General features: G+C 59.6%; 2 protein-coding genes across 16 annotated transcripts in view; both read left to right on the top strand.

Annotated features, from left to right (window-relative positions):
• Positions 1-915: 915 nt before the first annotated feature.
• On the top strand, positions 916-3,605 carry RASSF7 (Ras association domain family member 7). Of its 2 annotated transcripts, XM_022565372.3 has the most exons (6): positions 916-986; positions 1,551-1,681; positions 1,841-2,553; positions 2,714-2,842; positions 2,919-3,000; positions 3,083-3,228. In XM_022565372.3, exons 2-6 carry the CDS (start codon positions 1,558-1,560, stop codon positions 3,112-3,114), a joined length of 1,080 nt encoding a protein of 359 aa, XP_022421080.1. In that variant the 5' UTR covers positions 916-986; positions 1,551-1,557; the 3' UTR covers positions 3,115-3,228. The 2 variants fall into 2 exon arrangements, with proteins under 2 accessions (XP_022421080.1, XP_089770396.1); XM_089914270.1 differs by having other exon boundaries at positions 2,919-3,605.
• Positions 3,606-8,839: 5,234 nt separating this feature from the next.
• PHRF1 (PHD and ring finger domains 1) overlaps positions 8,840-26,027 on the top strand; it is a 29,646-nt gene continuing 12,458 nt past the window's right edge. For 7 of the 14 annotated variants that reach the window (XM_022565262.3, XM_089914249.1, XM_089914248.1 and 4 more), the window contains exons 1-6: positions 11,286-11,398; positions 15,015-15,130; positions 15,430-15,528; positions 18,999-19,213; positions 20,189-20,272; positions 21,877-21,995. In XM_022565262.3, coding sequence (XP_022420970.1) covers positions 15,037-15,130; positions 15,430-15,528; positions 18,999-19,213; positions 20,189-20,272; positions 21,877-21,995 — 611 coding nt within the window. In that variant the 5' untranslated portion in view covers positions 11,286-11,398; positions 15,015-15,036. Of the gene's footprint in view, positions 8,979-11,280; positions 11,399-13,322; positions 13,404-15,014; positions 15,131-15,429; positions 15,529-18,998; positions 19,214-20,188; positions 20,273-21,876; positions 21,996-26,027 lie in introns of those variants that run through there. The other 7 variants (XR_016393715.1, XR_016393714.1, XM_089914256.1 and 4 more) reach the window with 4 other exon arrangements.

Raw genomic sequence — 26,027 nt, forward strand, 5'->3', positions numbered from 1 at the left:
ACCATTCATTCCTTCAGACTTTCAGCTTTTGCAATTGGTAGGGCTTGTGGTGGGAGGGAGGACACCACCCCCCACCCCACCCCCCACCCCCGCCCATGGCCGTCTGATTGGGCGAGTACAGCCTCTGGATGCCCTTGCCGCTGGGCCACACAGATATAGCATTGAGGCTACGAGGGGCCCTGGCTGCTGCGCTGGCTTGGGGTCTCCTGGCAGGAGAGCAGGACTGGCCTGGTGCAGGAGCGTGTCCACAGCTTGGGCAGGCATTGGGCCCCACTGAGGGCAGGAAAGGGTGGGGGGAAGGAACCTCAAAGAGTCCAGGGCCTTTGTCCCAGGCAACCTCTGGGCGGCCCCCTCACCCACCAGGATTGTCAGCCTGGCAGCAGCCAGAGAGGAGCAGCGGCCAACCAGCTCCACTGTCTCCCGCTAAGAGCCGACGGGGGCCCATCAGGCCGGGGGAGGGGCGGTTCTGGCTCCGCGGCTCCGCTGGGCGCAGGCCGGGCTCGCGGGGTCCCAGGCCGGCGCCCCCTCCCTGGGCGGGAGGCTCCTCAGACTGGGCGGCTTCTGCGGAAGTCAATCATGGAGCGCGGCCAGGCACCTGCCCCACGCGCCGCCTGCGACCGCGGTCTGGGACGCGCTTCCGTGTTGCTTTCGGGCTTGGGGCGTGCGTGGACCCGGGCTCTGTCCGCTCCGCTGCTCCCCGGAGCCCCGCCCACACCTGGGCGACGCCGGGGGCGGGGCGGGCGGGGAGCCAATGGGGAGAGCTAGGGGCGAGGCTCAGAGTAGGTGGCTAATGGGCGTCGGCATGGGGCGGGCAGTGCGCGTCGCGGAGCCAATGGAAGTGTGTGGGGCGGGGCTCTCCGGCCGTGGGCCAATGGGGTGGCGGGCCGGGGCGCTCCTGCGGCGCTGTAGGCGGCAGGTTGCGGCGGCGCCCGGCGCCTGGCAGCAGCCAGTTCGCGTCCGGATTCCGGAGGCAGGCGAGCGTCCAGGTGAGCTGCGCCGGGTCCCGGAACTTCCAGAGCGCAGGGAGCGGCCCCGGACGGCGATTCCGACGGAGGGGTGCAAGCCAGGCCGGCGTGGGGGCCGCGCCGCACCTGCACCCGCCCCAGGCGGGGACAGCGGCCTCGCGGCGATCGCGGGGACGGGCGGGAGTGGGGAGGGGCCGCCCGTGCCGGGTGCGGTGGGTCTGGAGGGCCGAGGTCTGCGGGCGGACGCCCCGCGGGAGGGGCTGTACCCTCCGAGCCGGGTGGCTGGGTCTGGTTAATGATTTGCCTTGTTCCGGGAGTGGGGCGGGGCGAGAGCAGGCTGAGAAGTGGGGAAGCCTCCGAGCGCTGCGGGAGGGCACACTGGTTCCCCCTTTGGGGGGCACTGGTCTTTGCTGCCCCACCCCCAGGAATGCGCGGCCTGCAGGTGGGGCTGGGCAGCAGACGCTGAGGGGCAGCAGTCCTGAGCCGGTTCAGGGGGTGAGGGGCAGGCCTCAAGGAGGAAGAGCGGGGCAAGGCTGTGTTGGGGCCAGGCAGGGCCTGACCCTGTGGCCTTCACCCTCCCTGCAGGACAGGGATGCTCTCAGGGCTGGCGGCCATGGAGCTGAAGGTGTGGGTGGATGGCATCCAGCGTGTGGTCTGTGGGGTTTCAGAGCAGACCACCTGTCAGGAAGTGGTCATCGCACTGGCCCAAGCGATAGGTGAGTCCCCTGAAGCACGGATGGGCCCAGCAGGTACACCTGGGGTGCCCCGAGGAGGGTGGGGCTGCTGCTGATCCCTCTTGCCTGCCCCCAACTGCACAAGCCAGGTGGACAGACGGTAAGGGATGTGGGCTGACTGACCCCTCCCCCCTACTCCAGGCCAGACAGGCCGCTTCGTGCTTGTGCAGCGTCTCAGAGAGAAGGAACGGCAGCTGCTACCCCAGGAGTGTCCCGTGGGTGCCCAGGCGACCTGTGGACAGTTTGCCAGCGATGTCCAGTTTGTCCTGAGGCGGACAGGACCCAGCCTCGCTGGGAGGCCCTCCTCAGACAGCTGCCCTCCTCCTGAGCGCTGCCCAATACGAGCTAGCCTTCCCCCAAAGCCTCGACCAGCACTGGACCGTGAGCCCTGCAAAGCACTGACCTTCAGCCTGGGGTTCCCTGGGCTGGCCCCCGGCCCTGTGCCCCCTGAGCCTGTGGGTCCCGTAGCACCAATGCCGGGCTGCTGCGCAGACCTGCAGGGCTTGGAGCGAAGGGTGCGCAGGAACGCAGCGGAGCTGGGCCAGGAGGCCTTCTGGGAGCAGGAGCTGCGGCGGGAGCAGGCCCGGGAGCACGAGGGGCAGGCCCGCCTGCAGGCGCTGAGCGCGGCCACAGCTGAGCATGCCGCTCGGCTGCAGGCCCTGGACGCCCAGACCCGCGCCCTGGAGGCCGAGATACTTATGGCCGCAGAGGCCCCTGGGCCCCCCTCACCCACAGCGTCTGTCGCAGAACGCCTGCGCCAGGACCTGGCCGCCCAGGAGCGGCAGAGTATGGAGGTGCAGGGCAGCCTTGCCCTGGTGGGCAGGGCTCTGGAGGCTGCTGAGCACGCCCTGCAGGTGAGCCCGCTGGACCCCGCACCCCTGCCAGTTCCTCCATCGCAGGGTGGATTTGGGTGTTGGTCTCAGGATCAGACGAGGGAGAGCGTGAGGCCGTGTGGCTCCATGGCCGTGCGCCTCTGAGGGTCCCATGTGCCTCTGAGGGTCCCGTGTGCCCTAGGCCCAGGCCCAGGAGCTGGAGGAGCTGAACCGGGAGCTGCGTCAGTGTAACCTGCAGCAGTTCATCCGGCAGACGGGGGCTGCACTGTCCCCGTCCCCACGGCCAGACGGGGCTCCCCCTGGCACGCAGGTCAGAGTGGTTCTGGAGGGTGGCCAGGTTGGCAGGAGGCCCAGCCCAGCTCCAAGCTGACCCGCTCTTCCCACAGGATCTTCTGCCTCCGTCCAGAGAAGAGCCCCTGCCGGGAGCCCCCCCAAGTCCAGCCCTAGTGTCCAGCCTGAGCCCAGAGAGTATGTCTGTCTCCCCCACTCTGGGTGGGATGAGGTCCTTCTGTGGCCCCCGCAGCCCTCTCAGCCCATGTCTTCCCCACAGTCACCCCCATGAGGCAGAACTCCTGGAGGTAGCAGCTCTCGCCCCAGAGTGGACGTCCAGTGCCAGCCCAGCCCTGGGCTCTGATGACATGAGCAAGGGCAGCCAAGGCCAGCCCAGCCTGGATGACAGAAGGCGAGCTCGGGGTCACAGAGGACTCCTTCCACCATGCAGTGGGAAGCCCTGGTACCCTGGGTCTGAGATGGGACTCCTCGGAGCCCTAGGGCTTCTGCTGCAGTGGGCAGGGGAAGGCTGAGGACTCTTGCTCTAGTCCTTGTCAAATCTGCGCAGACCCCTGGAGAAGCACGGGGCATGGCCAGCCCAGAAATCACTAGGCCCCAAAGGCCACAGCTCCTTGCTGGGGAAGGGAGGTGCACGGACCACCCTGTGTTCAGCCTGTAGGTATGCGCTTGCGTGTGGGAGGCATCCTTCCCCATGTCCGTGTGTGTGCAGGGTGCGCGCACACACGTGTGTGTGCTGCCTTCCTACCCCGACACTAAAACCTCAATAAACTGCCCCACGTGGCTTAAGTGTGTCCCAAGGCTGCAATGGGCAGGGTCTGTGGGGTCCCTGCATAGTCCCCTGAGCTGCCTGGGGCTGGCAGCAGCCAAAGATCCTGAGATGGGGGTTTCCCAGGGACCAGTCATCAGTTGGTCTAAAGCTGGAGCTCCCAGGGGCTCACATTTCAGGCTGCTGTGTCCACCCACCCCCTGGGGGGGTGGCCCTTCCCTGTTGGTGTGTGGGGGTGGGGGGTGGGGGGTGTTTCTCTCCTTGGCAACCTGAGCCTGGGGTTGGAGTGGTGCTGGGCGCCTGAAGCAGCCTCAGCACTGACCTGGGTTTCTGTCTGGACCCCTCCCCCACCTGGCTTCCCTCTCTGGCCTGCTCCCCACCAGCAGCAGAAAGCTCTGCCCGCTCTGGGGTGGCTCCTGGATATGAGGACTCGAGGACACGCCAGACCCGTCCATCAGGTTTCCTGAGTCTGAGAGCTTGCGGGGACTCCTGGGTCTGCGAGGCCCAGGGAGATTTGCTGGCCCCTGGAGGGTGTGCCGCCCACCTCCACTCCCCAGGTGGGCATGAAGCCTCAGCTGCATGCCTGCAGCCTTGAAATTGGGGCAGGGCGAGGTCCAAATCACAGCCCTGGTCCTGGGGTGGGCCACAGGCTCCCAGCTCAGAGAGCTGTGGCTGGGATGGGAGAGCTCTGCCGGTCAGAACCTGGGGGGCTCTGAGGCTTGGGTGCAGCCATGTGTATTGAGGAACAGGGGACGGGACAGCCTAGATCACAGGGGTCTTCGTGCTTAGTTTGGGGGAGGGCAACTTTGGGATGGACTCAGCCTTCTTCTGGGGTGGCCCCTGAGCCGGGCCTGGCATTCCCCACTTCCTTTGGGGCCGACAGTAGGGGACGTGAAGTCCTGAGTGCAAGGAGCAAGGAAACCACCAAGCGCACAGCTTATGGGAGTAACCAGGAGCCGGTACTTCCTGCCTGAGCTGCAGCAGGGATGGGAGTGGCTGCACGGGCCTGGTGGCAAAAGGGATCTGGCCCCGGCTTCCTCTGTGGAGCCCCCAGCCCATCCCCTCACCTGTCCACACTCCTGCCTGACCTGTGACTCCAGATAGGGCCAAGCACAGGCCACACAGGGTGCAGCCTGGAGTACACGGGCCAGTAAGGCCTTGCCCTGGGTGGGAGGACTGGGGACTGTCCGAGGGGCCTACTCCCTTCACCTGTAGCCCCCACCTGTGCTCCAGAGGGTTGGATGGACCGCTGGGCACCAGCCCTGAGCCTTAGCACGGCGTCATCTCCCAAGCTGAGCACGTAGGCCAGCAGAGGGCAAGGCCAGGTGCCATCCAGGGACCACCCTACACATACAGGGGAAAGGGGAGGACGAGCCCATGCCCTTCCCAGTGTCGTGGGCTTCCCCAATCCCCAAAGGGCGGCAGACACAGAACTGGGCGGACTTAAGCCCCCTGGTCTCCGTGTCTGTTTTCAGGGAACACCCGTTCCTTCTGAAGTCACTGGCAGGGACCCGCCCCTGGCCTGAGGCTGCCTCTGAGGACACTGACAGCCCTCTTCTCCAGCTCAGAGAGGGTCCTCAGGCAGAACCTTCCTCTGAGGCTGTTCCAGGTGAACAAAATTCCACACCCCCCGAAAGTTGCCAGAAGTGCTTCAGATCACTAAGCAAATCCTTGAGTTGCTGAAAAGTTTACTTTTGAGTTTTAAACTGTACTTTGAAAACAATGATGTGAAATGTGCTGAGGTGAGGAAAGGCCCAGCTCCCATCAAACCAGTGGATGGCAGGGCAGGACCCTGCCTGCTGTGAGTACCGGGCAGCTATCCTCACTGTCGCTCCGCAGGGCCAGACTGGGTTGGGGGGAAGGCACTGGTGCCCCGACTGGCCTCAGAGTTCCTGCTTGCCCCCCGCCCCGCACAGCAGGGCCCTCCAGGGCTGGCTGAGAACACCAGGGTTCACAGACGGCTGCCCAGAGTAAGTCGTCACCCAGTGGCAGCAAATCAGCTCTGCTGGTTCTCAGCCCCAAAGCCACCAGCAGCCTCCCTGCCACCTGCAGAACCTGGCCCTGCCAAGCCTGCTGGGTGTGACACTCAGCACACCACATCGACCATCAGTTAGGACAGGGTCCCTGCAAAGGGGAGTCCGAGTCCACACAAGGCCCCGACTAAGCCTACCTCCCCACCAGGCTGCCCCAACCATCAGCCCCCACCACCTGGGAGAGGGGACAGAGCCTGCTCCTGGCCTCCTGGCGTCTGCAGGCCCAGAGGCTGCTCTGGGCCGGCTCCACAACCGCAGGATTTTCACGGTGAACTCAAGAATCCCTAACAGGAAAGCGGGCCTCCAGGAGCCCCCGCCCCTGGGAGGGTGTATCAGGGGTGCCACAAAAGGGTCTTCAGAGCCCCGCCTCCCTTAGCGGCCTCGCTGAAGTGGCAGAGTGCACAGAAAAGTCAAATCTGTCACCACTGTCCTCAAGGAAGTCCTCAGAGGTAGCCCTCAAGAGGCTGGCTCTGGAGGTCCTTGTCCCAACGTCCAAGGGTCGAACACCGGCACCCGTGCCTGCCCAGGACTGCCTTAAGCTTGGCGACATCGGGAAGGCTGTCCCAGGAACCCTGCACATCCTGACACCCTGAGACACACAAGGGAAAGAGAGTTCCCTCCAAGAGGGCATCTGGTCCAACCTGAGCCCCCTCGTGCGGAGGACAGCGAAGTTCCCTGAATGTCCCCCGTTTTCCCTCAGCCCACTGCTGGTCGCAGAAAAGCACACCCAGTCCACGGGGCGCCTTTGCCCACCACCCGCCTTGGCGCGCGCCCTCTGACCCGATGTGGCCGTCCCCTGCCCTGCAGGGTCACAGAGGGGACGGGGCGGTCGCGCAGCCCAGAGACAGATCAGCCGCTGTCACACGCACAGTGGGTCCGGAGCAGCGCAGTGTGCGGTGGGCAGTGGCTGCCCTGCGCCTGGAGGGACCGCCGTGCGGGCGGAAGGGTCGTCCCGAGCCCCCGACCCTTCCCTCCCCTCCAACTTGGCTGTCCGATCCCGCTGCCCTTGCCCGGTCCGAGCTCCCGCCCGCCGGCCTGGGACCCCTCGCGCGTCACCTGCGACCCCGGCACGGGGCCGTCGCCGGCTTTCTGCCCAACTTCGGCGGCGGCCGCGGCCCCCTCGCGCCCCGCAGGCTCCGCGCTCCGCGCCCGGCCCGTATGCAAATGTACAGGTCCCGCAGCCAATGGCCGGCCGAGCCGGGCCCGCCCTGCCGCGCCGCAGCCACTGTGTGAGAGCCGGGGACGGGACGCCACGCCCACCGTCGCGCGGCGCCTCGCGGGCGCGGCCGGCGCGTTCCTCTCCGCACGTCGGCCTCTGGGCGGGGCCGCCACCTGCCGGGCGGGGCCTGCGGGCGCCGCGTCGCCGCCTGGCGCCCGGGGCAGCTCCCCCGCCGGCCGGTGCGGGTGGTACGACCCGAGGCGCTACCCACGCCGGCCCCGGCGGTGGAACAGCCCGGGCGCTTCAGCACCCTCGGCCCGCGAGAGCCGGGCCCCTCCCCGGGAAGGCCGGGCTCCGGCACACGTAAGCCGGCCCGTGCCCTCGCGACCACCTACTGGCCGCGCCTCCTGCACCCACTCCGGGGCGGCCTGGCTGGCGTTGAGGGGGCTCCGCTTCTGCCTGGTTTGACCCGCGACACCCGCGGGCCGGCCCTGGGGACTCCTGGTCACTCCTGTCCGGAGGGGCCACGGCACGGAGCGCAGGGCCCTCGGCAGCTTGCCCCCGTCCTCTGACCTGTCCTGTCCGGGCATTGAAATTTGTAGAAACCAAGGGAACGGAGCGTTTCAGACCTGGAGTCATCCATTTCTGGTGTAGCCCCAAGGTAGCAGCCAGGGGAGTCGTGGCCCTGGCCCCTTCTCTTCACACTCCCCTCGCAGCCTCCCTGAGGCAGAATCATGGGTCATCCGGACCCCTAATCAGGCAGAGAGGTGCCCGAGCCCCTCTTGTTCTCCACCATCCAGTCTGGAGAGTTAGGGTTAGGGTTAAGGTCCTCTTAAGACCTTTGTGTCCCCTCCAAAGTAAGCAAGAACTCTCCCGTTTGCCCACCTCCCTCAAGTCAACCAGAGTCTCTGGCACCTGCTTCAGAGCCTGGCCCTCCCTGGAGGACCCCATTCTCCCTGCTCCAGGCAGCTACAAAGGGCCCCTCTACCCCCGACTTGGCCCAGGGACAGTACCTCCTCAGCATCAGCCACCCCGGCTGCTCTCATGCAGCCCTCCTGCCCCCCAGCTCACTACCCCACTCTTGTCCTCCCCGGAGCCCACTTAAGCCTGGGCTGGAGCCCACCAGTTGCCACAAAACCAGTGTGGGCCCCTCCTGCACCCTTCCCACCATCTTGGTCATTTCATTTCTTCCTTCAAAAGTGTTGCCCGGGTGGCCGAGTGTGGGCCTCCAGGGAAACATCTGACCCTGCCTGGGACCTTGGGAGCATGAAGCCTGAGTACAGAAGTTCAAGTGCAGGGTGTTGGGTGTGGCCCCCTGTGGGCAGGGCCTGCACCTTCAGGACTGGGCGTGATTGGGGGCGGGCAGACAGGCAGAGGTTTGGAGGGGAGAAGTCTGGGATTCGGGGACAGGGACAGGCCAGAATCAGGGTGACTCCCAGTTCCTGCCTTGCCCTGCTGGAACGACCTCCAGCAGTGCCCCCTCAGTCCTGCTGGTTCCAAATGCACCCTTTATCACCCTCTGAAGTGTACTGAATGGTGGTCCCTCAAAAAGTTATGTTATATCCAAATGCCTAGACCCTGTGAATGTTACCTTACTTGGAAAAAGGGTCTTTGCAGCTTGATGAGGTCATCCTGGATTATCTGAGTGGGTCCTAAATCCAAAGACAAGTGTGCTTTTAAGAAAGGTACAGACACACAGGGAGGAAGGCCATACGGAGACCGAGGCAGAGATTGGGGTGATGCTGCCATAAGCCATGGAAGACTGAAGGACCAAAAACCAGAAGCGGAAACAAAGGATTCCCTCTACAGATTTCAGAGAAAGCACAGCTGTCAACCTAGATTTTGGACTTCTGGCCTCCTGGACTGTGAGAGAAGAAATTTGTGGTTTTAAGCCCCCCAGTCTGTGGTCATTTGTTGTGGCTGCCCTAGGACACTGATACACCTGCCTTCCTAAGTTAGGGATCACAGCCCTGCCTGTCTCCTTTCCCCGGCTCTGGCCCTGTGTGTTTGTGCAGGACTGATGGCAGGGGACGGGGCTGACCTGGCCTGGACAGAACCAAGGGAGCTCCCTGTCCAGCTCCACCCTCCTGTGCACACGAGGAGAGGAGCATGCATCCTGTGTCTGGGCCTGCCTGGGCCTGCGAGGGGCAGGAGTAGGGTGTGCCAGCATGCACCAGGGCCCAGTGAGGGCTGCAAGGTACAGGTTTTTTACTCTCTCTTTTTTTTTATTTGTTTTTGGCTGCATTGGGTCTTCGTTGCTGCGTGCGGGCTTTCTCTAGTTGTGGCGAGTGGGGGTTACTCTTCGTTGCGGTGTGCGGGCTTCTCATTGCGGTGGCTTCTCTTGTTGCGGAGCATGGCCTCTAGGCGTGCAGGCTTCAGTAGTTGTGGCACGCGGGCTCAGTAGTTGTGGCGCATGGGCTTAGTTGCTCCGCGGCATGTGGGATCCTCCCAGACCAGGGCTTGAACACGTGTCCCCTGCATTGGCGGGCGGATTCTTAACCACTGTGCCACCAGGGAAGCCCTGCATGTGTTTATTATGACAATCTTCCAGCAGGCCCCAAGAGCAGCTGCAGATGAGGGTAGGAGGGGCTGATCCCGCTCCAAGGGGGCTCCAAGCTGCTTGTCCAATTCCTTCCCAGGAGCTTTAGTGGCGTGCTCCCACCCACCCAGATTTGGGATCCTCTGCTGGGCGGTGTCCTCATATCTAGTGGTCTTTGGCAGGTAGGCATGTGTGTGCAGAAGGGCCGACACTGGCTGAGACCAAGCTGAGAGGGAGGGGGAGGTGTCTGGTGCAGGGTGTTTACCATGCTGGACCCCACCCATCCAGCCCTCCACATCACTATTTTATAGCCAACGAGGCACAGAGGGATTGAGAAACTCTTCCGAGGTCACAAGATCCATACTTACGCTGAGAGCTAAAGTGTCCGGATTTGGGTACCTGGCCTGAGTGACACCCAAGAGGTACTATGCTGTGCCAGCGACACACACACACACACACACACACACACACACACACGCCCACAGAGAAGATTCCCTCCAGAGTCCCTCACCTCTCTGGCACCATCCATTCTTCCTTTCTGCAAAGTCTTTTCCGGATCCTGTAAGCACGCGGGTTATTTCTCCCCTCGTAAAAAGAAAAAACAAAACAACCTTCTCTCGGTGGCCTTCTTCCCAGCTGCCTCCACTTTTGTTTCCCGCTTGGTGCTCGCCGGCCGTCACTCTGCTCGCCTTCTCGTTAAACCGCCTCCAGCTGCTCCGACCCCCAGCGCTGCTATCCTCCGGGTCACCGGTGACTCCCACCTCGCTCCACACAGGCGTCCTCCTGGATGCGCCTTCTTCCCCTGGCTTCCAGGAACCCTTCCTGGTTTCCCCTTTTACCTGGCATCTCACATCCAACTCCTCAACAACCGCGCCCCCCTCGGTTCTGTCTTCATAATCTACCAGGAGCGGATCGCTTCCCGCACCTGCGCTGCCCCACCCCAGCCGGCACCACGGGGGTCCCTGAAGGGGGGTTGGCCAAAGAGGCCTCCTCACTGGTCCCCCGGGCCCGCCCGCGCTGCTCCATTCTGTTCACCCGCTGCCGCCCGGGGGATCCTATCAGCCAGCGCCTGTCACCCTGCTCAGGACCCTCCCGTGCCGCTCCCCGCCCGGGCCCACTTCGCGGGCCTCCCTTCTGTGGTCCCGGCAGCTTCTCCGAGCTCTCCCCACGGCTGCTCCCTCCGCCATCACGTCTCACCCGCTAACTACCACTGGCCAGTCCTCCTGCGCCCGGAGCCCCGGACTCTGCCCTTTTTATCAGAGCACGAATCAGCTTCTCACACACCACGCGGCGCAGTGATTCGCAACGTTCATTGTTTATTGTGTCTGGACAAGATGGGACACGGGACTGGGGAATCGTCCTCGCTGTGCTCAGCGCCTGGCGGAGCCCGAGCAGAGGGTCCATCAGTGTTTGGTCGGAGTGAACGGACGGCACAAAGCTGCTCGTCCCTGGAGCGCCACCAGGCCGTCCCGGCACGGCTCTCCGCAGCTCACGCTTGGCGTCTGAGGGATGGGAGGGGGGTGGCGGGAGGGCGGGGCGGGGGCGCCGCGTGGAGCCGGACCCGGCTTGGGGGCGGGGCCATCGCACGGGGCGGGACCCTGGCTGGGGGCGGGACCCTAGGTGTGCCAGGCTTCCGCTCCCATTCGCCCTGGGCGACGGGCGGAGGGTCGGACTGTACCAGCTTCCCGACGGAGGGGCAGTCCCATAACAGCCCAAAGGCAGGAACTTAGAAACCTCAAGTTCTTCCAAGCAGCTTGTCTCTTTGGACTGTGATAACGCATAAACAGTGTTTCCAAAGCCTCGAGATCCCCAAGCTCAGGGAGCGGCTCTCTCTTCCACCTCAGGCCTTTCTTCCCCTCCCTGGTCCCAGTGGTTCCCGCCAAGGCGGGGTGGAAGGACCCCGGAAGCCGGCTCCATGCACTTCCGGGTCGAGGAGCGCGCGGCGGCGGTGGCGGCGGCGGCGGCGCGGTGGCGGCGGCGGCGGCGGAGTTCGGGCCTAGTCGTGGTTCTCGTTCGGGCGGCGGCTGCTGCAGTGGCGGCGAGCGCCCGGTAGCGGCCGGCGGGGCGCGAGGTTCCGGGTACGTGCTGGGCCGCAGCTTCCCGGGTGTCTGTTGCGCCCCGGCCGGAGGGCCGCCCCGGGCGCCTCGCGCTTTGTGTGCGGCCTGCCCAGCGGTGCGAGGCCTGCGCCGCACTGGCCCCGGGCTGGCGGGCGGCGGTGACCGCCTGCGGGCGCGGGAGGCCTCGCGCAGAAGCTGGGAGGCCCCGGGCTTGCAGGCGGGTTTCCGGGGGGGCGCCTTCCTAGAGCGAAGTGTGACCCTTTGCTAACTCGTTCCCAGCTCCTGGTCGTCTTTGCTTTCATTGGCTTCGCCAGTGTTTCGACAGGCCTGTTTGGTTGACGGGATGGTTTCCCGTTCTTTAACTCACGTAGTCTTCGCAGCAGGCTCTCGGGACTAGGTATTGGCCTTCCTGTTTTACATACATAGAATGGAGCCCGGAGAGGTTAAGTAACTTGCCAACGTCACACAGCTCCTGAGTGCGGAGCCAGGGCACTGTGTTAACCCTAGCCCTGATTCCTGGCCCATGTTTTTTTTTTTTAATAACAAGGATTGTTTTACATTCTTGTCAACTTTGGCGTTTATATACTTACCTTGTTTCTGCAGCAGCAAGGTGGTAGTCAGCCTGTGAGCCACATTTTGGCCAGTGGTCACTTGGACAGAACCTGAGGCTGAAGTGAGGTTTGACTTGGGACATAGCACACCTTCCCTCTCCCTGGACCACTCGGTATTTTTTCTTAGGAGAAGAATGTTGTGTCAGAATGACAACAGCTGGTTCCTTTTTTTGCGCCAGGCTGGTGGCAAGGCCATGACTGCGCCAGGCTGGTGGCAAGGCCATGACAGGGCCAGCCTGGCTTTGGTTCTCTTAGCAGCCTCCCAGCATGGATTCTTGGTGTCTGTCTCAACCCTGCCAAGACCTTGCTGGGCCCTAGCTTTTTGACTTCCGTTGCAGTTTACAGTTTCGAGGTCTTGTAGCCTCTGTGGCAGACGATGAACGAAAGTTGAGAGTTGGCCCCGTGTGAGACGTTGGACCGGGCAGGCTTGCTCAGGGCCTGGTGATGGGCAGTCAGGTTCTGGTCCTGGCATAGCTGCCGGTGACCACACCGGAAGGTCTTTTGGTTCCTTAGTGATGGTTGGGATCGCAGGCGCTTTGAGTCCCTGAATTTGAAAAGAGAGGGAAATACTCTTTCTGGTTTAAATTTTTCCCCAGGTTCTCTTAAATCTGAAGGCTCGGCAGGAGCACCACAGTGCTGCGGGCGCTGCCGAAGGCGGCCAGCAGCCGGGGGGCTGTGGGCTTTCCCGCAGAAAGGGCTTCCTGGCCATTGGTCTGGGACATATGAGCAGAGGTGGGGATGGTGGATCTGAGCAGGCGTGTCTGAGCTGGGGCTGCTGGTGGGGCCAGTAGGTGCTAAGCCAGGGTCCCACTCGCACAGTGTTCTGAGTGCAGGGTTCCTTACAGAGGAAGAGGGGGGGCCGGGGCTTTCTAACGGTGGTCTCTTCCTTCGTGGTCGCACAGCGCTTGCCCTGGAAAGCACCTTCAGAGGCTAGCCGGCTCTTTTCCCTGGGCGCTGCCAGAAGTTACTGTGTACGATGATGCAGGAAGGGAGGGTTGTCGGGAGGCCTGGAGGTTCTCCTCGCAGCTGTGATGGAGAAGCACAGGGCTCTCGGGACTGATCCCCACAGGTGCAGGGACACGGGGAGTCAGTCATCCTGATTCCGGAGTTGGTGTCTCAGGCAAGCCAGACCCCATCGTGGCCGCACTGACCTCCTACAGCTCTCTGAGCCAGGCCCTGCCACTGCCCCTGGCAGGCAGGCCTAGGTCTCAGTCGCCAAGGGAGAGGCCAGGGGTTATTTGTTTGTGCTTTTGACCTTTTGCGTGTGAACTGTTCTTGGCTGTGCTCTGTTGTCTCTTTGGGGGGTTACATTTTCTGATTTTTTTCCTCGGTAGGTTCCTGGGTGTGAGTATTTACCTCCCTCATAGGCTGTGCTTCTCCAGGGCAGGACCCGTGCTGCACACAGTAGGGGCAGGGTAAGTATGAGAGCAGGTGTCCCAGAATGACAGCTATAGCCAGAGGATAATAGGTCTTCTTACCTGCAATGGGCTGCAGCCATCATGCTCAGGGGAAAAGTGTCATCCCTTTGGACGGACAGTGGCACCATGGTCTGTGCGTCTCCAGCAGAAGACATGGTCAGGATGTGGGTACAGGACAGGGAAGGTCCCTGCTGTGTTGCTGACTCACCAAGAAGTGGGGTGCAGACCCTTAAGTTGAGTAGGACTGTTGCTGATTTTCTTAACCTTGGCATGTTAGGTAGAAGAAAGGTGGTGGCTTTCAGGGGTTAAAAATTTCAGTTGACTGCTTTCAGTAGAAGCATCATATGGCAGTTTCATGACATTGACATACCCTCGCTATTTTAGAGAGCATCGTCCCAGAATCGGGCTTTGTATGGGAAGTGAGGCGTTCCGGGGTCTGAACCTGGCCTCAGCCCCATCAGGGGATCATTCTTTGGGAGCATCTGTACAATGGTGGTAGTGACGGCCCGTTCCCTTGTTTCTGTGATGCATGTGTAATACACAATGTGTGGCCCACAGCCCATGGGAGAGAAGCCTGCATGTAGGATCCAGGAATGAGAGCCTTTCCTGGCTTCTGGGCACGCTGCTGTCAGCCTAACCCCCTGCCCCTGGTTCTTGCTTTGCGCCTCTGCCTTCCGGTCTTTCCTGTGACCCCTTTCCTTTGACCGTGTAGACTGGACTTGGTTGGAAGGACACTGTGCCACCTGGATGGGGGCAGTGTTTCCTCACTGTGTGTCATTGAGGTGTTTCCTCTCGGGGTCACTTGGGAAGTGAGTAGCACTGATGGGAAAGGAGCCCTTATTTGGAGACCAAAGTCAGAGGCCCTGGTGTGGGAGGGTAATTGTGTCCCACTATGTCTGTGAGGTCATTGGTCTAGATCTGTGTTATCCTGGCAGTGGCCTTGCAGAGTAGGCACGACAGGCATCCCCACTTGGAGATCAGGAGCGCAAGAGCAGGTGGACTTGGCAGCCAAGAGGCAGAACCTGACCTCTGCTCCTTGTGGCCCCGTGCTGCTCCCGGGCAGTCAGGTGACTTGGCGGTGCCCTGTGGATGCACTGGGGCGAGGTCAGAGGAACCTCAGCTGGTACCTTGGCCTCCCAGCCATAGTCAGGTGCGTGGAGCCTGGGCTGGCCAGCCAGGGCTGAGAGGGAAGTGCCAGGGGAGTGCAGGGAGAGGGCCCTGCTTGGCACCGGGGCCTTCTGGTGACCATCCCCCATTGAAAGCGCTGCTTTGCCTCAGCTTGTGATAAGCCATTTCCTTCAAGCCTGGCCTCGTGGTACCTGGGGAGTGTTGAGGTGTGGTAGGTGTCTGACTGAACAAGAAGATGGCCAGTCTGAGGCTCAGTTAGGTTCGTTATAAATTGGGATCTGACTTTGAACGTGGCTCTGTAGATAGGAGCCAGTCTCTTTTGTGTGTATGCACAGTTTTGAGCGTATTATATCTCCTGTGCTACGGGTGGACATGTGTCACCAGGACGTGACGTGTAGAGAGTGACTGTTGCTCTCTCAGCAGGGAGCTTTACATAACGTTTGGGACAGCGGGGAATTACTTGACCCTGGTTTCTTTCAGAGCTGAACTCCAATGTCCAGCAATGGATGACGACAGCCTGGACGAGCTTGTGGACCGAAGCCCGGGGCCCGATGGCCACCCGAGACTCCGTCCTGCCACCCTGACCAGCGATGCTGGTGAGCTGCCCTCCCGCCGCTCCACACGGAGCTGGGGAGCAAGTGTTCATGCTTTGCTCTTCAAGTGCACAAGCGGCACATTGTTTGGTGTTTATTTTTAATGCAATCAATACAGATGTAAATCGAGCAAAAGATGCTGCTTTTCCCTCCCCACGTCCCCATGCGGCCCCACCCCCCCCATCCCTGGGGGCAGTGCTCGGCGCCCTGTGGGCAGGTGTCCTCTGAACACCCCTGTGCATCTTCCAACCTGCCTCAGCCATGACGCTGCCCCCCGGGCCTGTGTTTACCTGTCCATCTAGAAGAAAGCAGTGATGCCCACAGTGGGGGCTCTGAGGACGACACGTGCACTGAGCACAGTGATGGCGAGGACGAGGAGGGGCACCTGGAAGACGGATCTGGTGAGAACGCTGACGTTCGAGCGGCCCTGCGTGTCCCCTCTCTCGTGACAGGGATTGCTGTTATAAAACGGCCTTGTTGAAGTTGCTGTCTTAACCGCGCTGGCCACCTGGGGCTGTGAACACTGGGGGTGAAACTCCCTAGCACAGCAGTCTGGCAGTCCCCTGCAGTGGGTCTCGTCTTCAGCTGGGAAGCTGGCTCGCTTTGATGTATTTGGACTGATGGCACAGCGGATAGGTCTCTTCCCTGGTGGCGGCAGGAGGTTAAAATGCCTGAGAACAGGGAGCAGTGCGAAGGGCGTTGCCAGGGAGAATGCAGCTGGACTGGACCTGCGGGCAGAGCAGGCCCCCAGCCCCTGCTGCAGGGCAGGGGTAGCATGAGCCGAGGTTTGCCGGGACCTAGGACCACCTGACCAAGGAGCCACCTGACCCCAGGGACCAGCTGGGCAGGATGGCGGTGCCTCCTGTGGCTCCTTCTCTCGCTCTTGATGGAACCCCTGAGAGAACTGGCAGATGCACGGAATGACTTTATTAAGAAATTCCCAGGTTGTTTACATTGCTTGATGTTTGTGCCTCTGAACTCCTGCACGGGGAGATAGTGCTGCCTGAGGACCTCACGGCACCTCCTTCCCTGGCCTTCCCGGGCATCCTGGCTGGTACGTGTCCTGTGGGGTCCCCAGGCTGGACTGCCTTGTCCCAGCCCCTCAGAGGGAGGCGTGCTCAGCCCCCTCCCCATGTGGCACCGGGCTTTGGAAGCTTGGCTTACGGCTCTTTTCCTTCTGACAACAGCCATCCACTCAGGACGTGTGTGGTCCTGAAGCATCTGCCTAGTCTTTTTATCACAGTCCTTGGACTCCTGTGTTTATGAACATTAGAATGTTTCAGAAAGGTAACCCCTCACGTGTGGGACAGTGCTTGTGAAGGAAGAACACTGACACAGCACATCAGTGTGAGTTTGCTACCGCGCGTGTGTTGGTGACATATTCTTCCAGAGTTAGATTTTGACTTCTGTGCAGGCACGTGAAGTTCTGTGCTGAGTTTGCAGGTCACGTTGTGGCTCTTCGCTTGTTTCTGCAGATGGGCTTGGGGCTTGGGCACAGGCATGTGGCCTTGACCAGGCTGGAGGCAGAGGACATCAGGTCTTTGTCACTTCATCCCTCGAGCAGAGGTTTGAGGCTCTACTGAAGGCCAGAGGACGGGGGCTGCAGGCTGGAGGGCAGGCGGGAGCCCAGCCGGGGCTCTCTGCCCGAGCTAACTGCCTAGCAGCAGAGACAACGGTGTAAAGGAGCAGTTAGGTCAGGTGATAGATGCCAAGAGTGTGTTTACGGGGACGTCATGGGAATGGGGAGGCCTCAGCCCCTGTGGGCCTGGGCTGGTGAGGAGAAGCTTCCAGAAAGACACATCTAAGCTGTGATCTGAAGGGCAGGAGGGTTAGCCGGGTAATGGGGGACATGGGCTGGTGGGGAGTGCCGTGCAGGGACAGCTGGCGTAGAGCCCAGTGCCCAGCAGGCCCGCGGGTGATGAGGAGGTGCCCAGTGGCGGGCAGGCACCTGGAGGCCACGGCCATAGCTGATGGGCAGTAAAACTCCACCAGACACCCTTAGTTTTCCGCGCCGGTCAGTGAAACTCACAGGCAAGGAGCGTATCTCTGTGGCTGGTGAGAATTTAAGAGGTCTCAAACGTAGTGTCTTCAAAGGGAGTTACCTGCATCCTTACGGGCCTGGTATCTGCCACGTCCCCCTTCTCTCCGCAGCTCTTTCTACTCATCTTTTTGCTTTTCCTGCGCTAGTGTTGATTCCTGAAAGTCACTTGCTTGTGTCGCTGTTTGCTCAGTTTTCAACTTTAGATAGGTATTATCTGTTCAAGTCTTAGGATGAAACATGAGGACTTGGGACTCTGACCTGCTGCCTCAGCCCGCTCTCCAGGCGGTGCACATGCGTCCTGGTCTGCTCAGCTCGCAGCCCCTCCCTACTTGGCCTCATCTCAGTTGCTCCCAGCTCTTTCCAGTGTGGTCCTGCCCTCCTCGTGTGAGCCGTGCCCTCACCTGCGCTGGGTTCCCAGGCGTGCTGTGCTGCCAGCTGCCATGCTGGGCTGGCACCCATGTCTGCACCTCCTTTGGCCTGGTTCTTCGTCTGGTTGGGGCCTGGTCCGGCCGCCCCTGAGACGGGGTGAGGAGGCGGGTGGCCCAGGGTCTTGGCACCTGCCTGTGTCTTTAGCCGCCTCTCCGTTGGTGGTCGCTGCCCCTCAGGCACTTCAGAGGCGTCCTCCGTGGGTGGGACACCGCGGAGGGGTCAGGTGGCCCTCAGATGGCCAGCTCTCTGCCTTCCCTTCAGTTCCTGAGCCTTCTGGAATTCCGGAGGAAGAACCAGATCCTTCAGCCTCCACGCCCTTAGCCAGGCAGGAAGCTGAGCAAAGTCATTCTCCAAAATTTTGTGGACACCAGTTTTGTTAGTTTTCTCTTGGTTTGTAACAGATTGTCACGAACACAGCAGCTGAGGACCGCGTGCTCAGTGGTTCCATGGGTCTGTAGTCCAGACACCGGTGGCCAGTTCTCTGCTTGGTTCTCACCTGACTGACATCAAGGGTCACAGGGCTGCCGTTCCCATCTGAGGCTCAGGGTGCCCCCCAAGGTCACGGCTTGTCAGCAGATTTCAGATCCCTGCGGGCATGGGGCTCCAGTCCTCTCTCTGGCCGGCTGCCAGGGGAGGCCGTCGTCACTCAGCTCCTGGGAGCCACCCCTCAGTGGATAGGCCGCAACGTTCTACAACCAGCCAGAGAAAACTGCTTTTAAAGAGCTCATTTGGTTATGTTCTAGTTTCCCTTTGCCTTGAGACAGCAGGGTCTCAGGGGTGTGTAAGAACCCTGCCTGCCACACCTCTAGCCTGCTTCTCTTGTCCATGTGAAATAGTGTTATTTCAGTGGAGTTCAGTGGGGAGAGAAAACTAATGCACCTGTTGACTCTGCCTTGGTGAACTGCAAGTGTCTCCTTCCTTTTCTGCTGGCCTAACCCCAGCTTCAGAAGCTTTCAGAAATTGATCAGGACTGTTGTGGCCAGCTTGCTGGGTTAGGAATTTATGCTCTCTAATCCCTGAAGCAAGAAAAATGAAAGACCTGTAGGAGAGGCCTTTCCTGAGGGCCGTGGCTCACTGACACTGTTTTGAGAAGGGTGTTGACGGCACGTGGCACCCTCTGGAGGCCACTGCACTGAGCCGAGAGGCGGGCTGGCCCCTGGAGGCTGCCTGCCTCACGAGGGTTCTGATTCGGCTCCAAGTTGGGGGGGTGGGGCTGGTGTCCCCTGAGCTTGGAAGCAGCTTCGGGTTAAAATGCCCGGTGACATCTGTCCTGGTGGGGCTGCAGGAGTGGGTCTGTCCCTCGTGTGTGGGATTCGGGACCCTGCTCACCCGAGTGCGGCTGCGGCCTGCATGCCTCCTGTACTCCGGTTTGTGGACTTGTAACATTGCCTCTTCGTCAAGGTTCCGAGGATTCCGAGGAAGAGGGCGACGGTGCGGACCCGCTAGCAGCGGCAGCGGCTGCTCGGGGGGCGCTGGAAGCCCGCGGTGCACTGAACTCTGATGATGATTTGGAGAGCTGCCCGATCTGTCTTAACGCTCTCGGGGACCAGGCTGTGGGGACCCCCGAGAGCTGTGCCCACTACTTCTGCCTCGATTGCATCGTGGAGTGGTCCAAGGTGCGTGGCTTCTCTTCGGGCACTTCCTCCCTTCGGGCTAGCCTCTGTGTGTGTGTGACCCAGCCTGTGGCCGGCCTCTCAAGGGTCTGGGTCTCTGCTCTACAACAGGAGTTGGAGCCCCAGGTGGCGTCCGAGCTTGATCTCTGCTTCGTTCGAGCTCTAGGCCCTCGGGGTGGTCGGTGAAGCTCGCTGTGGGGTGATATGCTCGTGGAGCGCTGGATCAGGAGGGTTGTTTATGGGCCGGTGCCCCTCGGGGACCAGAAATCCTTAGTGGCCCAGGGGCAGCCTGCTCAGGCCGAGTTGGCCGGTGCTTACGTGCTGAGGGGTCACCTCATAGACCCAGGAAAGCCTGAGTCGTGTGATTAGCAGTAAAAGCACATGGGGTTCACCAGATGGTGCAGTGTTGCAGGGTGAGCTTTAGAAGCACTGCCCCCTCCCTACTTTCTGAACTTTGTGAAAAACCTCAAAGAAGTAATGAGTCAAAGGACGCGTGGCCCACAGCCCCGTGCCTTTCACCGTCCTCGAGGACCAGCGGCCCTGCCTGATTCTTTTCTATTCCCACCCTCACCAACTCGGACCCCGGGAACGCGGCAGGTCTCGCCGCACCGTGCCTGCCCTTACCCAGCGAGGGTGACAGTAACGGCGTTGCCTCAAGCACCCAGCCTCTTCTCCTCCGCCCCCTGCTTGCTGGCCAGTAACCCAGCTGTCCCGCCACCCCTTGCCCTCCTCTTGTCTTCTTAGCACTGACTGGCCCTCCAAGAGAACCGCCCCACGTGGCAGGGATTTGATTTCTATCTCTTTTCTTCACCGCTGTATCCCCAGCCGCCTAGCACAGGGCCTAGCCTACACAGGCATTCTGCAAATTAGATTTTTAATGTAAAAGGAAGTCTTGACTTCTAAATGAAATTATTTTCAGATGGTATTAATAGTGAAAGTCATTCTATAAGGTTGAAGTATGATTTTTCTTTCTTACAGAATGCCAATTCCTGTCCAGTTGATCGAACTATATTTAAATGTATTTGTATTCGAGCTCAATTTGGCGGTAAAATCTTGAAGAAGGTAAGTGTAGGCGCCCCCTTTTGTGTATTACATTGGTCCCCATCTCATGGGAAAACATGCCTTCAAAAGGCAAGTTGCTTTCCTGAAATATTAGTTACGTGTGTTTTAGAAATCGACTAAAAGGCCGTTTGCGGCCATGAACGTGAAACCCGGTGCTGGAGGTGGTGCCGTGTGCCCGGCCAGCCTGGGCTCTGCATGGGAGCGGTTTCCCAGACTTCCTCCTCTCCACTCCCACACGCCTTTTCTGCATCTCCGAGCTTCTCTCCTCTTGAGCCACGGCAGCCATAGCAGGCCGGGAAGGTCAGGGTGTGGACCCCAGACCTGGGAGAGGGGGCCAGCTCTCTCGGAACCAGACTTCGGAAGGCGCGTGGCAGGAGCACGAGGGCTGGGGACAAGGTGTTTTCCTTGCTCTTGAAAGCGTGCTTTTGCTCACCTGCTGTTTGGGGACTGGTAGGCCTCCATACGTCGTCTTCTGTTGAGGAGCAGCATTAGAAAGATTTGTTGAGGGAGTTCCCTGGTGGCCTAGTGGTTAGGCTTCCTCGCTTTCACTGCCATGGCCTGGGTTCAGTCCCTGGTCGGGGAAGTTCCTGCAAGCCACACGGCTCGGCCAAAAAGAAGAAAAAGAAAGACTCGTAGAGACTTGCCTTACATCTTCTCAGTGAGTCTTATAGCCGCAGATGTGCCTTTTTATTTGCGGAGCCAGGGATGTGTGAGGACTCCGGCTCTGGGTGAGCAGACTTCTCCTGGAGTCTTTGCCGGGGCCGGCAGCTCCCGTCCCGTCCTGCTGGTGGAGCCTCCTGTGGCCTGCCCTGGGCGCTTTGCTCTTCTGCCCGAGGTCTCTGGGGAGCGCTGGCAGATTCCCCGCAGGCAAGCTCTGTTTCCTTGAGTGCCTGCCTCTTGAGTCCTTGGCCCCGAGCGCCTCCTGTGTGGGAAGGGGAGGTGGGTGGAGGGCCCACTTACATGCCAGCAGGTCCAGTTGGAGGAGATCCGAGAGCGGCTCAGACCCAGCACAGAGTCCAGGAGGCCGCGGGAGGGTCCCGAGTCCCTGGCTGGTGCAGGAACAAAGGCAGAGAGTGTGGCTCAGGCGAGTCACCCGTGGGGAAGTGAGCTGCAGGGGCTGTTTCTCAGTGGGACTCATGGGCAGGAGACCGAGGCAGCCTGTGGAGGTGGCTCGGGCTGGCGGCAGCGATGAGGAGTAGCTGTGATCGTCATGGGGCAGCGCATGTTTGAGTGTCATTTGGCAGTCACGTTTCTGTGCTTTGCTTGGTCCTGGGACAGTTCTCGGGGGACGAGAGCCCGGCGCTTCCCTGTTCTCCACCCGCGTGGTCCGTGCAGCGTAGCCCTCATGTTTGGCTGTCTCACCTGCCACTCTGCTCTGGGGCCCTTCTGTGGGTCAGACTTTTTCTGTTGAATCGTTTTTTTTCTCAGGGCTAACTACCCTGAGATGGTTAGAAAACAAAAGTCACTGGTGCTTGTTAATTCAGAACCTCTGGGCCCACGGAGCCCGTGTGAATCTGCTCTGGGTCCATTGCAAACCATGATATAAACGGCTCTGGGATTTGGGTCCCTCTTGCCATGTGCTGAGCATGCTGTCCTGTCCCCAGATCCCAGTGGAGAGCGCCAGGCTTGGGGAGGACGAGGATGAAGACCCAACCTTCTGTGGGGTGTGCGGCAGGAGCGACCGGGAGGACCGTCTGCTGCTCTGCGACGGCTGCGACGCTGGGTGAGCCCCTCCCGTTGGGTGCCCTGAGCTCGGCTCAGAGCTGGTCTTGTTGACCCGCTAGAGGGACCTGCCCAGCTGTGCTTGTGCTCAGTGCCACCTGCCCCCCGAGGGTCGTCTGCTGCGTCCTGGGCTCCGCATGCTTCGTCCCCCCCATCGTTGTTTATATCCTCCACCTGTTTCCAGACGATATCCTGAGGCCGCTTGCAGGGATGTACCTAGTATCTCAGGACGAGGGGGAGAGGCAAGAAATGGGGGTGTGGGCTGGCTGGGCCGGGGGCGGACACGAGCAGGACCCACCCTTTGTGCGAGGCCAGGGGCCAGGGCAGCTTCACACGGCAGGACAGTGGGACGCGCTTCCAGCCAGGCTGCCAGCCACCCCTGTGTCCGTGGAGCCCCTTTCATTGTCATTCCGCAACACCATTGGGTCCCCTGCTTCTCGTCAGGCCCTTTCCTTGTGCTGGAGCAGCACAAGCCCTGGAGGACGGGCACCTGTGGGGCCTGTTCTTGTCCCAATGCAGACACTGCCTGGGCTGCCCACCGGGGCCCACTACCTGCCACCTCCCTGCACTGAGACAGGAGGTCACCCTCCCCAGGCCTGGCAGCATCTCCCACCTTCCTCCGAGCCCCGCCCTCGGTGCTCACACGGCTGAGAATGCAATGCGTTCCTCCCTCCTTTCTCACCAGTCTCAGCCTGCATCCGTGTTTGGTGACACGGTTGCCTGACCTTGCTGCTCCTTGCCCCTTTGGAGTCCCGGAAGTTGGCCATGTCTGAGCGGGTCCCCTCTAGCCTGTTGTCGGTCTGGGGCTGGAGGGCAGAAGCAGAGCCTTGGGTGACCTGCAGACCCGTGTGTCCAGCTCACGGCTCTTGCTGTCACACTCCATGACCGAGTGAGGCCACGGGGGTGGCAGCATTCAGAACGCTGCTCACACGCAGACTGCACCCTTTTCCCCAGTGATGGTGGCTGCTCGGGGCCTGAGAAGGAGGGGCCTGGGACAGCTGGATGCTGCCTGAGAGCCCACACGTGGTGGGAAGGAGAGGCCTGGTACTGGCCGCCACACCCCTTGGCCTGGCCTGGCCCTTGTCACCAGCCTTGCCTTCTTGGCCTGGGTTCCCTGTGCCAGACGAGCCTGTGTGCCTTCCAGTGGCCTTGAGTACGCTGGGGAGCCCTGGATGAGGCTGTCGGAGCTTTCACTCACAAAGCCTCGATTTTCTCTTAAGCTTTTATCCCTTTTTTTTTTCTTTCCTTTTTGCCTTGCTGCGTGGCTTGTGGGATCTTAGTTTCCTGACCAGGGATTGAACCCGGGCCCTTAGCAGTGAAAGCACCGAGTCCTAACTACTGGACTGCCAGGGAGTTCCCCCCTTAAGCGTTTTTTCTTTTTTTTTTTTTTTCTTTTAATATTTATCTATTTATTTTTGGCTGTGTTGGGTCTTCGTTTCTGTGCGAGGGCTTTCTCTAGTTGCGGTGAGTGGGGGCCACTCTTCATCACGGTACGCAGGCCTCTCACTATCGCGGCCTCTCTTGTTGTGGAGCACAAGCTCCAGATGCGCAGGCTCAGTAGTTGTGGCTCACGGGCCCAGTTGCTCCGCGGCATGTGGGATCCTCCCAGACCAGGGCTCGAACCCCTGTCCCCTGCATTGGCAGGCAGATTCTCAACCACTGTGCCACCAGGGAAGCCCCCCCACACCCTTAAGCTTTTAAATGGAGGCTACAGTCCTTTTTTTTTTTTTTTTTAATAGATTTTATTTTTCAGAGCAATTTTAGGTTCATAACAAAATTGAGTGGAACATAGCATGCATTTTTTTTTAAATTGAGGTATAGTTGGTTTATAGAGTTATATTAGTTTCAGGTGTACAACACAGTGATTCAAAATTTTTATCAGTTATGCTCTATTTAAAGTTATTATAAAACATTGGCTCTACTTCTCTGTGCTGTGAAGTGTATCCTTGTACCTTATTATGTACAGAGTAGCTTGTATCTCTTAATCCCACCCATACCCCTGTCTTGCTCCCCGACTCCCCTCTACTGACTGTGAACCACTACTTTGTTCTCTATATCTGAGTCTGTTTCTGTTTTATTATATACGGTGATTTATTTCATTTCTACGTTACACATATAAGCAATAACATAGAGTATCTGTTTTTCTCTTTTGACTTATTTCACTAGGTGTAACACTCTCCAGGTCCATTCATGTTTTTGCAAATGGCAGAACTGCAGTCTTTTTTATGGCTGAGGGTGTGTGTCTGTGTACACCACTTCTTCTTTATCCATTTGTCTGTTCATGGGCACTTGGGTCACTTCCATATCTTGGCTTTTGTGAACAATGCTGTGAACACTGGAGTGCATGTATTTTTTTGAATTAGTGTTTTCATTTTCTTTAGTTAAGTACCCAGGAGTGGAAGTGCTGGATCATATGGTAGTTCTAGTTTTAGTTTCTTCAGGAACCTCCATACTGCTCTGCATGGCAGCTGCACCAATTTACAGTCCCACCAACAGTGCAAGAGAGCTCCCTTTTCTGCACATCCTCGCCAACATTTGTTACTTGTGGTCTTTTTTTTTTTTTTTTTGCGGTACGCAGGCCTCTCACTGTTGTGGCCTCTCCTGTTGCGGAGCACAGGCTCCGGACGCGCAGGCTCAGCTGCCATGGCTCACGGGCCCAGCCGCTCCACGGCATGTGGGATCTTCCTGGACTGGGGCACAAACCTGTGTCCCCTGCATCGGCAGGCGGACTCCCAACCACTGCGCCACCAGGGAAGCCCCAGTTTTAGTAGTTTTAACAGTGACTCGGGGATTTTTGCAACCTCATCAAAAATATTTTTTGTTGTAAAGTATATTTATAAACTTATTTGTTTTTTTTATGTGCTTGAATTTAACAGATAAAACAAGTACATAAAAATTGTGATAGACCTAAAACATTAAAACTGATAAAAAATATAGCGATTCGTATGCTTCTGAATATCCTCACTGCTAATATTTGCCATTAGCTAAATTTTCTCACAGTTAAGTCTTTCAACTAAAGTCACAAGTCTACAAGTCTAAGATCACTGTTACTCATTTTTCTTTAATAATGGGAGATGCAACTGAAATTTTTTTTAATATAAATTTATTTTTTATTTTGGGCTGTGTTGGGTCTTGGTTGCTGCGCGTGGATTTTCTCTACTTGCGGCGAGTGGGGGCTACTCTTTGTTGCAGTGTGCGGGCTTCTCATTGCGGTGGCTTCTCTTGTTGCGGAGCACGGGCTCTAGAGCACAGGCTTCAGTAGTTGTGGCTCGCGGGCTCTAGAGTGCAGGCTCAGCAGTTGTGGCGCACGGGCTTAGTTGCTCTGCAGCATGTGGGATCTTCCCAGACCAGGGCTCGAACCTGTGTCCCCTGCATTGGCAGGCGGATTGTTAACCACTGTGCCACCTGGGAAGCCCTGTTCCTCATTTTTAAATGAGTAGCTCACAAGCCTGTCTATAGATACATGAATATGCCAGGTTCTTTCACTGTTATATGAAGCAAGGTACAGATTATCTGTGGGGGGTTTTGCCTTGGTTTTTTTTTTTTTTGGCCGTGCTCCGTGGCTTTTGGGATCTTAGTTCCCCGACCAGGGATTGAACCCGGACCCTGGCAGTGAAATTGCCAAGTCCTAACCACTGGACCGCCATGGAGTTCCCCCATTTGTGTTTTATGTAGCGGTATTTATTCTCGAGGGAGGACCTCTCTGTGCCGCATGGCTGTGGCTCTCCCGGTGGGAGGAGGTCATCCTTGTGCTCAAGTGAGCGCTGCAGGCTGGTCCTACTGGGCGATCATGGGGCTCTTCTGGGTTTGAGCCCTCAGCCATCTCCTCCGTGGAGGGACTAGTGAGTGCAGACTGGCTGGGCGGGGTGCCTGTCACCCCCGCCAGCCTCCGCTCCCAGGCCCTGGGGCTTGGTGGCGAGAACAGGGTTGAACCGCGCTCGATCCTGGGGACGCTGTCAGAAGCTGCCACTCAGTTCTTGGATGTTGTTCCTGAGACCACATCCTGGAGGATCTTCTCAGGCTGAAACCTAGT

Source organism: Delphinapterus leucas, chromosome 7 (assembly GCF_059928025.1).
Source record: "Delphinapterus leucas isolate spDelLeu-1000000601 "Yukka" chromosome 7, BTC_Dleu_Yukka2, whole genome shotgun sequence".
NCBI lineage: Eukaryota > Metazoa > Chordata > Mammalia > Artiodactyla > Monodontidae > Delphinapterus > Delphinapterus leucas.